At 39.4% G+C, this 12,800-nt stretch overlaps 1 protein-coding gene across 5 annotated transcripts in view; it reads right to left on the reverse strand.

Moving 5' to 3' along the window:
* LOC124413480 overlaps positions 1-12,800 on the reverse strand; it is a 38,542-nt gene that overhangs the window by 13,014 nt on the left and 12,728 nt on the right. For 3 of the 5 annotated variants that reach the window (XM_046894071.1, XM_046894070.1, XM_046894075.1), the window contains exon 2: positions 9,336-9,813. The exons of 1 other annotated variant lie outside the window; for it this stretch is intronic. In XM_046894071.1, coding sequence (XP_046750027.1) covers positions 9,336-9,813 — 478 coding nt within the window. Of the gene's footprint in view, positions 1-9,335; positions 9,814-10,254; positions 10,445-12,800 lie in introns of those variants that run through there. One more of the 5 variants, XM_046894074.1, reaches the window with a different exon arrangement.

Below are 12,800 nucleotides of genomic sequence, written 5' to 3' on the forward strand. Positions count from 1 at the left end.
CCGGCCGAAAGTTCTTGACGATTTTTTTTTATTTTTTTTTTTTTATTTTGTTTTTTTCGTACCATGACCTAATAGAATTACGTTTTCGTCCAATTTTTCTTTTCTTCCTTTTTATTTTCGAAGATATTATACAGCCATATACGTCATAATGACACGTGATTTTTTTTCTTGTTGATGGTTTTTTCTTCTTTTTTACATGCTCGATCTCTTTCTCTTTCCCTTTTATATATTAACACAGTTGAAGGCCGAGGATCATGAGCTTAAGACCCGATACCAAGAATTTAGAAATGAGTGTTCAAATCTGCTGGTTGTTAGAAATTTTGAACTACAGAGTTTGCGAAGCTAATTTTAGTACAGCCTGAGAAACGGACGTTGAAAATTATTTCAGTATCTTATTTTTATTGTGTATATAGAGGTACACATACATAATCGCGTTGAATGAGTGGGTACGTAAAATTTTGAATAAACAAATATACGTGTTTCGCGATTACGCAAGCGAAGGAAGAGAAAATTGTTTTTTTTCTCTCTCTCTCTCTCTCTGTCCTTTTTCTTTCTTGAGCTAATTAAATTCAAATTGATATAAAAACATAACTTATTTGCGGAAACAAAAAAAAAAAAAAAAGGAAAAAAAATATACTACGTCGCTTCGAAATAAGTAAGTTGAGAAATTTTTCGCGTGATGCAAGGAATATACAGCGTCTATATTATTTTTGCTATATTTGCCTATACGCGTGAGATTACGATTCGTACATACATGCGTATATCCAGATAATTCCCGAGGTATAATTCGTTTGAAATAAATTTATTATTCAAATGCGTGTGAGAGCAGGAGAGTAAAAATTGATGAGTGATAAATTACATAAAGTTCTATTTTTATAGGATGATGAGGATTTGCAGAATATATACATATATATATATATGTATATACGTATATAATTTTTTCTCTAATTTTTATACATCACCTAACGCGAATATGTAGTCACATAAACCGTAATTCGCGCTTCTCTTTGACAACCCTGTATATTATATAGGTACGGCACATAAACGGGTACATAATCTCTGTATACGCCTATAATAACAACTGCAATACCGAAGAGTATAGTAATTATATCTCGCTGACATGGGAAGCGTATTCAAAGTTTGAAATAATCGTATAGAATTCTGATAAATCTCACAACCACTCCGCTGTGGCGCGGCGTGTATTGAGATCTGGTTATTAATTGATTGTTTTTTTACTTTTGCATGTTGTTACGTTTTTCTTATATTATAAAGTATGTGTACAACAACCTCAACTTGACACGTAATTACAAATACCAACAACGTATACGCTTGAAATAATATTGGTAGAATATTTCTCTCTCTCTCTCTCTCGCTCGCTCTGGTATTATCTGTTGCATAAATATGTCTTTAAATGTAATTAAATAAGGGTAAATACAAAGCGATGTGTATCGTACATTTAAAACGTACCTACATATTTTCATCGATTATAAATACGGTATAAAATTGTTGGAAATCGCGAAATCGTTTCTGCTTATACCATCAACAGAATTATTATAACGTGCCATACACGGCATTGATTATACATGATATAAATGAAAAGATGTAAGAGACGAGCGAGAGAAAAAGAAAACGAAAAAGAGATAAAAAAAAAAATCTATCCACGGAAAATTGTTCGTCAATAAATCACCGGTGATAAGTAAACCCGCGACGATTATGAATTATCGTACAAACTAACAGATACTTATATTAATGCGTGCATGAATGTGGGAGTAACAATTTTTTCATGCCCTGTAAAACAAATCATTTCCACGTTTATACAATGTAAATTTATCCCTTCGAAAATATCGATAACAACAATGATGATATAATAATTTCACCGATATTGTACAGAAACACCACGTGCGTGTTCATATTACAAAGTTACCGAACTGAATTATCACAACACGTTGACCGACCTAAAAGTCTCGATAAAAATTAGTCCAAACTTTTAAACATATCGTATGGATAAGCTTACACAAACGTCATGATATGCGTAATTGTTGAAATGAAATTTTGAACTTTCATATCTGGATGGTACGGTCGACCTGCACAGAATGCACGGAATTCCGCATAATCGTGATAAATGACTGAAAAAGGAAGCAAAGAAGAGAACAAAAAAAAAACAAGAACAACAACAACAACAACAAAGACAAGCAGGGATTACGTATAAATACTTCTTCATTATCTGCCTATATATATTATAAGCTGATTACTTCCCTTCTAATAATTTCTGTCTTTGTTTCAACTTTCAGTCATCCATCCCTTAACAATATATTATATATGTATAATATAGGTATTGTGCAGCATGTATGTATATAATACTTTTCATCTAGCGTTCTTTTTTATATTACCCAGGTTGGTAGGCGCGATAGTCATATCCATGTAGATGTGTTGATACACACGTATCGTAACAAGAGAAAAATAATTTGATTTTAGTCTCAACCTCTTCATCAACGCTTTCATCGAATCCCGGATGCAAAGGACCCGCCGCCGATTAAAACCTTCGTACCGAAGTGTATGTATATGTGTATATATATATACACACACACAGTCATACACACACGTGTATCTCGCGGGGCTGCAGCGTGCTTCGTTGCTATTGACAGTAGGTGATAGACTGCTATTATTATATAGGCATTCTGCTGCATCGGACCGAACCCGATACTGCACGGATTTTTCCGTTTTCCACAAGAATTTTCCTTATTTTTCTTTTACCTTTTCCTTTCCCCGTTATTTCGCTTTATTTTGTAATTTCCTATTTTCGTTTTGCTTCTTTATTCAACTGTTTTTAATCCAGCGCGTGGCGCGCACAACACAGTTGCCCTATTTGTTTGGCACTATAAATTGACGAGTGAAATCGGCGCGCGCATGTGTGCCTGTGCCTGTGTCTGTAATGTTTTGTAACCCAGAGTGGTGTTTCAATATTGATATAAATTTTTATCATTCAAGAATATGTAACCATGTGAGAAAAAGATACAAAATCGTTTACGCGACCGTCGTACGCCAACTGAAATAATACGTAAAAAAAAATAACACACACGCACACACACACACTCGGCATCTATAGCTGATTGTGAGTTCAGTTGACACAGTTGATAGATAGAATTTTCGAGGAAATATGAAAAACTATAATAAATATTAGTAATCAAGTTTGTTTATATAATCAGCGATAGAATAGTGAGAGAGAGAGAGAGAGAGAGAGAGAAATAGAAAAAAATCTAACACAACTGAAACGATCAAAAACAAATTTATGACCTCGGTCAAAGTACCCGATTATATCTAAAAGCGAAAATTTACACAGTCACAACATATTCGAACAAAGTTATGGCTTTATCGCTCAAGTTTAGAACAGATAAGTCATATCCACCTAGAACCAGGACGACACCACATATTTATCACACGCGTGTGTCGCTTCTGCATCAGCATCAGCATCAGCATGTGCAGCAGCAGCGACAAGACCACCAGTTAAGAGAGTGCACGGCACTAAGCGATGATGTTTCGCGCACTGTTCGTTTAATATCCTTACCTATCAACGGTTGTGATATTCGAAAAAGAAAATTCAAAAACAAAAATACACAAATACGACACATGTACACTGCACAGATTCGAAATGTTTTATTTATGTTAAATTCGACGTTCAAGGGAACACAATTTTTTTTTTTTGTTTTTGTTTTTATTTGTTTACGTTTCTCGTCTTTTACTTCACGTCCGTATATGTATACGCACACAATATGTCACATGATTATTAAAAGCGATCGTTATATCGTGACGTTACGTTATTATTGAAATTAATTATCACAACTTTTATTTGTGTGTGTGTGTGTGTGTGTGTGTGTTGTGAAAAAACTTACTTCTCGTTTACTCCTGAAGAATGGACAACAAATAAGGATGATTATGATGATGATGATGATGATGATGATGATGATAATAATGGCAAGAACAATAATAATAGTAATAAGAATAATAATATAAGAGAGTCTTCTCTCCGTATCTCTCAAAGGTGCATTGACACTAAGGAAAATTAAGGAGTTATGTTATAAAACGCAACGACCTACAATGTGCTTCAATGCTACAAATGCTACACAACTACCCCCTCCATCCCTCCCTCCTTTTGGCTTTTGCTCTTGCCGCCGCCGCCGCCGCCGCCGCCGCCGCTCCGATCCCCACACTGCAGCCCATCACCACCATGCTCAGCCCCTTCTTAAGGCCAACGTTCCCTCTCCAACGGCGGCGATGCCCCCCCTGACAGTAACGTAATAAGAATTTTCAGTACCCCCAACTTCCGAAGCTCTTCTCTCTCTCTCGCTCTATCTCTTTCTCTTTTTCGCTCTCTTTCTATCCCTCCGTCAGGCGAACGCTGACGCTGTACCAGAGCTCGAGGCCGGCGTTGTTAATCGCGATGCGGATCGTGGGCGGAAGAAATTTATATATCACAGGATATTTGCCAAAGTAATCATTGTCCAGAGGGCTTCTTTCGCGATCGAAATGTTGTCTCTGTTTTTATCATTTTATTATTTATTTTTTATATATATTATACCAGATTATACTTTGAAGTTGTTCGTAAATGAAGAAATTATTCAAGCTATACCTACACCATGTATCTAGAGATGAATAAAGAATAAATTATACAAGTACGGAAACACCTCGTTATCGAAATATTATATTCAAGAAAATATTCTAATCAACGAATACTGAAACGGTCAACTATAAGTATACGAAAAAATTACCTCCTGATTTAGTTTGCTACTATTATGCGTAATTCAAACTGCACGACAGTCGAAGGTTCATTGTTAATTTATTCTCAGTTTAAATTGAGAATATGATATTTTTTGATAAATTTTCAAACCGTAAGGCATTCCCTTAACGTGTTATAAGCTTGCCGTCTCGCGTCACGGTTCAAAGCACACCACTCCGGGTATACACACACACACACGCACACGCGCGCGCAAACACACATACAGTGGTGTAAGTAACTTGGAATAAAGTCACGTGACGGAAAATTACTCCAAAAGTCAAGTCACCGTGTATAAGTGTTGGTGTATTATAATGTACAAGTGTAGGTATAGACGGAGGCTGGGTTGCTCGTGACGTCATTCGTACTTTACGGCTTTTCATAGAAATTTCGAATTTTTCAACAGCGATTTCAGGCCCGCTGCAATCTCGGTTATTCGCAGACAGTCGTCTAGCTATAATATGTCGCATGGATATATATATACACATAATAAATATATACATAGTATGTACATGCCTTTCTTTATTTCTTTCGTTCTCTCTGTGGATGCGCGCGCAATGAAAAGATTCCATTGTTACGGGTATAAGAAATAAAGAAAGAGAAAGAGAAAGAGAAAAAGAGAAAGAAATTACATTATATGCTTTATACGTAACATATATTTATGTATTTTGTGTATATTGCTAGTACAGTAATACAGACACCACCCACCCACCCACCCACACACATACGCACACACACGGTAGGACGATGAAAGATTAACGCGGCCATATTGGACTTAATGTAACGTAAGAAACATCTGTTTATAAAGACCCTCTAAATACATGATAAACATGACGTCAACGTGAGCGGGACGCGCGCGGTTTTGTATTATATGGTGACAATATGATGACTCGCATTGCTGAGAGAATTTGATGAACGAAGCTAAAACGAAGCGTCAGAAGCGTCAAGAGAAGGCCAAGGGGCATTAATAAAAATAGAGGTGGAGAGAAAAAAAAGAAAAATTTTTAAACAAGAAAATACAGAACACGATTAAGAAGTCGGCGAAAAAAAGAACCCCGATCGAAACACCGTGTAAAATCGGTGTCTCGTTTCGTTATTATAATATAAAATATATATATATATAATATATATAATATAATATCCGCGAATACATCAACTCCATTGCGAAATTTCGAATCGTCAGAATTATCCCTACACATGCATCACGTCGTATATGTAGCAGACAGCTGCATTGCTTGGAATAGTATAGGATGGATACTGCAGCGGCGGTAGCGCGTTATTATTATATATTATACTCCTCGATTCATTCCTCGTGCTTTCTCTCGCCCCCTCTAAAAAGCCCTCTTCCTCTCCACTCCTCTCCTCTCCACTCCTCGCCTCGCCACTCCTCGTCTCTTCTCTTCCCTTCAATAAGTATTCACCGAGCACAGCAACCATCCGACAGAGCTTGATCGTTGCAGTAGGATAGAAGAGGTTCACATGCATACGATTCTCAAACGGCACGAGTAGATTATACGTACGCATATTGTACAGTACATACATGCACAGATCACATCGTGTGTATCTACCGGGGTCAATCTTGCCCCGGCATTCTCAACTAATTTAATTTCACCGTTAACGATCATTTCATACTTGTTAATATATACCCCGCAGCGTCTATAATTCCTTCGTTTGTGCAGATTTCTGCTGCAGCACGTGTATCGACGCTTCTGGTGTATATATATATACCTATATGTATAAATTTGAGAGAAAGTGATATCTTGCGACAAGATTGTTATTCACCCCATATCCTCTGCATAATTATTATACGATTTAGCGGCAAGACATAGGTATAGAGTACACCTAAAACATCCTCAGTTGGGGAAAAATGAGAAAATGCAAGGCCCTGATCAAAGTGCATACGGTAGTGCAGCTGCGGCTTGCATTCCCCTCCGACGCCTTGACTCTCGGGCTCGGCGCGTACCCCGCTGCATGCAGGGGACCGTAGACAACCGGTTCCACTGCACAGTATTCACCCGCTTTTTGAGAAAAAATTGAACCCGTTTGTAAAACGAAAAAAGCTCTTTCTATCTCTCTCCTTCTGTCTGTCTCTCTCTTACAACCGTCGCCCTCCACCCTCCACCCCCCCCCCTTTTTCTCTCCCCACGACGTTCTTTCCTCGGTTTCTTTCTCTGCAGAGTCTCCTCTCCGCGGACTTCAGAGCTTGGGAACCACGAGACGACGGCGACGGCGACGACACAACGACGACGTGCCACAGAGCAACCCGCGCGTCTCTATAACACGCGTATAGGTGTATACCGGGAGAGGGAGGAAGAGAGAGAGAGAGAGAGAGAGAGAGAGAGAGAGAGAGAGAGAGAGAAAGAGTGCAGTGCACCTCACCGTCGAGAATCGAGGTATCTCTCTTTTTCTTTCTCTTCTTCTTTCCCCCCTTCGCCACACCGGTCGTTCCCTCCTTTCTTCTCTCTCTTTCTTATTCCCGGCTGCACACATTACTGCACATAAATATATTACACACACGCGAAGTGTATGTACCTAGTATTCTCTTCTTGGCTCGGTAATGCTCTAGGAGTGAGAGGCGTATTGAGCATCCCTTCAGTGCACCCAGTGCAATGTACGGACCCTATAATAATACAACGACCGCATAATGCGCGTATTCGAAACGATTGTAACTCGGTGCAGCAAATACTCCACAAGATTATACGATCAACGGCTAGAAGTATATCAAAACCTCAATATTTTTCAATACCGACTAATTCGACGATATTACATTTTTATAAATATACTTTTTTCATACTTTTTCCGCTGATCTCGTCTTGTATTATTACCATATTACGAACTTGGAAAAACAAAATTAAAAAAAAAAAAAAAAATATTACCCTCGCGCATGCAGCGAGCTTATTATTATTATTATTATTATTATTATTATTATTATTATTGTTATTATCATTACTACATCCTTCGCGTCGGTGGTGCACGTTTATCATGGTTATTGATTTTCGAATCGTTTCACAAAATTTGCATAATATATGTATACCCAAGGTGGGGCAGAGAGACGGAAGAGGAGGAGTTGAACCGTCATGGCGGCCGCCGCGACTGCTCGTTTGAAACTTGGCACAAAGTTCACCAACTCAAAAGCCTAGCCACCCCGCTCCCAATTCACCCCCGCACCGCTCCTTCGGTGCAATCCTCGACGATCCCTCCCCCTCCTTCCGACCCACCCGCCAACCCCTTTATTCCACCCCCTTAGCACCCGCAATCTTTCCCCCGTCCTCTCCCCATCCATCGTCTCACGTTGATTCTGGCCACCATAAAATGGCAAAACGGTCGCCTGCCATACGAACATGTGTATTGCGCAGTATATATATATATATAATGATTCTACATGTTATAATGTATAACCCCCCCCCCCCTGGTTATGGATATTACATATATAGGTATGTATTGATAAGAAACGGGGATTAGGTACCTACGACCTCGAACTCTGATTGTGAGTTTCCAGGGTTCGAATAACCTGGGCTAACAATAATATTATTTGTGGGGAAATATAAAGGGTCGTGTGCCTATAGGGATAATATAGTATGATGGGAGTATAATCGCGAAAGCAGTATATAGGCATGTTTTTAACGAGGATGTTGTGTTAAGCAATGGATTTAAATGGTTGTCTAATATCGAAATGTGGATATCATATATCCGCAACACCGGAACATGTATCGAGCACAAACATGGCGACGGTTCGGGTATTTGTACAGTTTGTACATACACCTCTGATGCCGATATTCACGCCGATCAAACAAGCGTATGGTAGGTAGGTATACTAGGAAAAGCCGAGTACCCAACAATTGTGAATGCGCATTAGGTGGGTACACGTTATACCTACTGTAAGAAAATTGATAACGCGGGTGGGTATAATATTTGTGATATTCATATACTAATCGATCTGACTGTTGCTGGAAAGACAAGAATAATCTGTAACTGAGAAATCATCGAATTTCCAGCTTGAACGACGCAAATACCATTCAACTTAATTCTGTGGCGTTTTACACTTCCGTGCGAATGACCAGATAAAAATGTAAAACGAAACGAAAAACTAAAAGTAATCATGACGGCGGTCCCCTCTATTTCACGAATTTCAGCCAGCAGAAACAGTTACAGAGAAATCCGTTCTGTAACTCTTGCCGCATCAGTTTTCTTGGGGAAGATCAATGCGCGGGGGCATGTGCGAACTTTCGTTCCTGCAACTGCAGGTTCTCAAGCGGGAAAAATACGAAAGATCAGCAGCAATGCTGGGGCGTTATAATCCGCACACCTCTCTCGAATGACGTCATAAGACTGGAGAAGAACCTGTCCGCACGGGAGAATTCGATATTATTTTCGAACGGCCTTGAGGAACCCACGTGCGACGGTGGATGGACCCGTTCCGCAGCATTGTGGAAGAAAAAAAGAAACAGCCACAAACAAAAAAGATAAAAAAAAAAAAAAAAGAAAACGAAATCTTATCCTGCGAACTGCGTGGATTTAATACGCGTTGACAAGACGTGTGTAAAATGATTATTTTGAGAGAAACCTTGTTGAGGTCGATCGCGCGAGTCAGCGATGTAGCTTCGTCAGGTCTTCGTAGGGCTAAGTGAGGATGCAGTCGAGCCATGAATCCTCTGACCCATTCTATTCCCGCTTTTCCATCCTCGCCAAACGGATGAGCGAGGTTATTGCGCCGGGCCAATCGGAAAGCAACATCGCGAAGCTCGTTAAGTTCGAGACCGGAAAGTTGACCCGCCATTTTATTCAAACGTTGTACAAGCTCGGCCTCCTGCTGTTCGTTGAAAACACGACTGCAGGATCCGGGCAGAGTTTTCTTTAGCGCGGATTCTGGGTTATCTCGCGTCTTCTTAGCGTGTCGTTCCAGGGTTGTTCGAGGTACGTGAAATTGGGTGGCAGCCCTTTTGTACCCCATCGAACCGTTAAGAACCGCTTGAATCGCCGCCTGCATCGAGACTTTGGACCAGCGTTGTCGCTCCACCTTCTTTTTATAATTTCTCACCATTCTAGAAGAAATTTTTGTTTCTCTTTATTCAAAAATGATTGCAAGAAAGAGAGGTAAAAAAAAAAAAAGTGTAAAAAATTTCAAAAAAATAAAAATAAATAAAAACTTAGCAGTCGAGGAAAATTAAGAATAATTCAGGGCGGGCGAGCAGTGCTGCAGATAACGAGGCGGGAAGCAACGTCATCGAAGATAACAACGCGATTGTATGACGGGGCAAAACGGGACGGTGTCCCGTTATGCCCCAGCATTCGACGATTTTAGGTTATGGCATCGTGACGATGATAATACGGCGAATACTCATCGACGAGGTAAACAGAGAAGAAGAGTCACCAACGGTCAATGAATCCGTTATACCGAACGTTATACGTTACGGATGTATACGCGCGTAAGGAAAAAAAAGGTAAACAGTCAGAATTCGAGTATATCTAATATTTCTACTTACTTTGGTACATGCATAAGGGGGAACGGTCGAAAATCGCGAAACACGCGTCAAACAATATGGCACAACATCCAAGTATGTGACTGACGACGATACGATAGTTTAGTATGTACTCGCGCGATCGAGGAGCGCCGGCCAGCAGCCAAGTATAGCGCGCGATAGTAGTTGGTAGTAGATTACAGAGAGTACTGACGAACTTCCCAGGAATTCCGGTAGATTGCACCACCGGCTGTCGAAATAATAGACCCCGTTTATAACCCCGTATCTCCTCTCGATTTCCCGCATGCCCGATTTTACAAAATTTTCCGAGAAAAACAGGAAACCAACCTGCGGGTGGCGTTCCTCATCCAACCCCTGGTCGGAGTTCTCAAAAACCACCGAATACAACAACCCACCTAGGCGAGAAGAGCTACCCGGCTGAAGTGAGGGATGAGGGGGGAGGGGGGGGGGGGGATGTCGAAATGGGGCGCGGGTTCGTTCCGGGTTCGTTGAAGACATTAAAGTGGCATCAAGCGAGAGAGGTTCGATATTTTTTTTATAATACCTATACATATATATATATATATATACGTGTGTATACGGTATACGGTGTACAAAATAGCTGGTATCCAATGCGCGTGCATTCATCATTCTCGATGGAAATCGATGCCGCAAAGGGTGGAAAAAGTCTTACGCGTATTATATATATGTATATCATAATACGGGGTGTGTATATTATATATGTATAGTACATACTCGAAGCTCTGCATAGATATACATATATGCGTCTTATAATACGGCAAAATGTTCAAAATGAAAAAAATATTGCCTTATTTTATATATATACACATATATTGTATACAGATATATAATAAAGCTATTCACTTATACCTGCGCAATTCTAAGCTTGTGTATACGTATAATGTATAAAATTTTCAAGCACCTGGAAACGCGCAGAGCTTTTACTCCCCCCCTCCATCCTCCCCCTTCCGCGAAGCGAATGTGAAATTACAGTATTTTGAAATTTGTAGGGAGAAAATTTTCTCAGTGACATGCCGCTTGGGCGTTTTACTTTCTTCCGGAATATACATATTATATTGTAGAAATTGTAGGAATTTCTGCATTCTATGTACAGTTCTTAGCTGCAATATCGATTTAGGAAGAATGAAAAAATTCAGACTCGCATATCTGCGGGCGTAAGGCGTGTACCTAGAGTCGAAGGTATGTGCAGAAATTATATTGGAGAAACTCGACCATCTCGTGAAAAATAATTTCGACCGTGTGAAAAAATGTATAATAAAAGCAGTTGCGAAAGATTATATAACTCTTATCATATGTTACATACTTGAGCTATCCGAGATCGCCGTAAAAATGGCGGATGACCAATATCGCAAAATTACAATACGATCATCATCCGTCCGCTGCGCAAACATTGATGCATGACATCTGCGCGTGAAAATGCGAGCCAGTAAAGAAAAAACACGCGGGTTGGGCGATTTAAACGGAAAGATGACGCATCCGCGTTATTCGTGAAGATTTGCAATATATAGGTATCCATTTCGTTTCGTGTATATACGTATGTACCTCCGGCCAAAGCTTATAGTCATCGTCGATCGAATTAGTCGAATACAATTGGCAGAACAATATGTAATTGGAAGATAAATAAATTGAAGAAAATTCGTATTTCTCACTGCGTAGATATTTAGTTTGGATTTAATTTTCATTAACCATACTCGTGATCCTCGCTCTGCTTTGACTGCAGCAGCAACACCGTCAGAAACGAAGAAAAGACCTGCAACCATTCGTCATTCCAGGAAACACAAGAGGCCAAGTGGCAAATAGATGCATTATACATACCTATACCTATACTATCAATACACGTTACATCACATTGTTGCAGTATCACAAACGTATAAATAATACACATATAACTACTACGTTTGAATTTTCGTATCGTATTATTTACACGAAAAAAATAACACCGTATTATTTTGCAAGTGATTTTCTTCCGTTGCTACTCTTTCCCGCCATTTCACCAATATTAGGTATGCCTGCGTAAGTAAGCTTTGATGCAAACAAAAATAAATTAGGAGAGAGAGAGAGTGAGAGAGAAAAAAATAACAACCTCCGCTAGACTTCACCTTCGCTTAGTATACGTACAATCAATTCAAATGAAGCGTTCATCGTTGTCAAGTATATACAATGTATATACGCGTAGCGACCCTTTCGGTACAACGAATAGGTTATACATATATAAAACTTTCCTCAGTCAGGCTGTTGGTCGGTTAAAAAATCGTGATGGTGTGCGTACAATAAAAAAAAATCGCTGCCCTAATGTGCATTAAAAATTTTCCTTCGTTTAGTACATGTATAAACACACGTATGCATTGACACACCCACTTATCTTTTTAATAATTAAATCATGGAATAGTTTGTCTAAACATTTATATTTCGGGCATCGCAGTGCAAATGGGAAATCATTTGTCGTCCCTGCACAAGTACATATTAGATTCATGAATTCTTACATCGTCGAATGACTCCTGCGCTATCAACGCATCGATTGATGAATA

Source organism: Diprion similis, chromosome 12 (assembly GCF_021155765.1).
Source record: "Diprion similis isolate iyDipSimi1 chromosome 12, iyDipSimi1.1, whole genome shotgun sequence".
In the NCBI taxonomy this organism is placed as follows: Eukaryota; Metazoa; Arthropoda; class Insecta; order Hymenoptera; family Diprionidae; genus Diprion; species Diprion similis.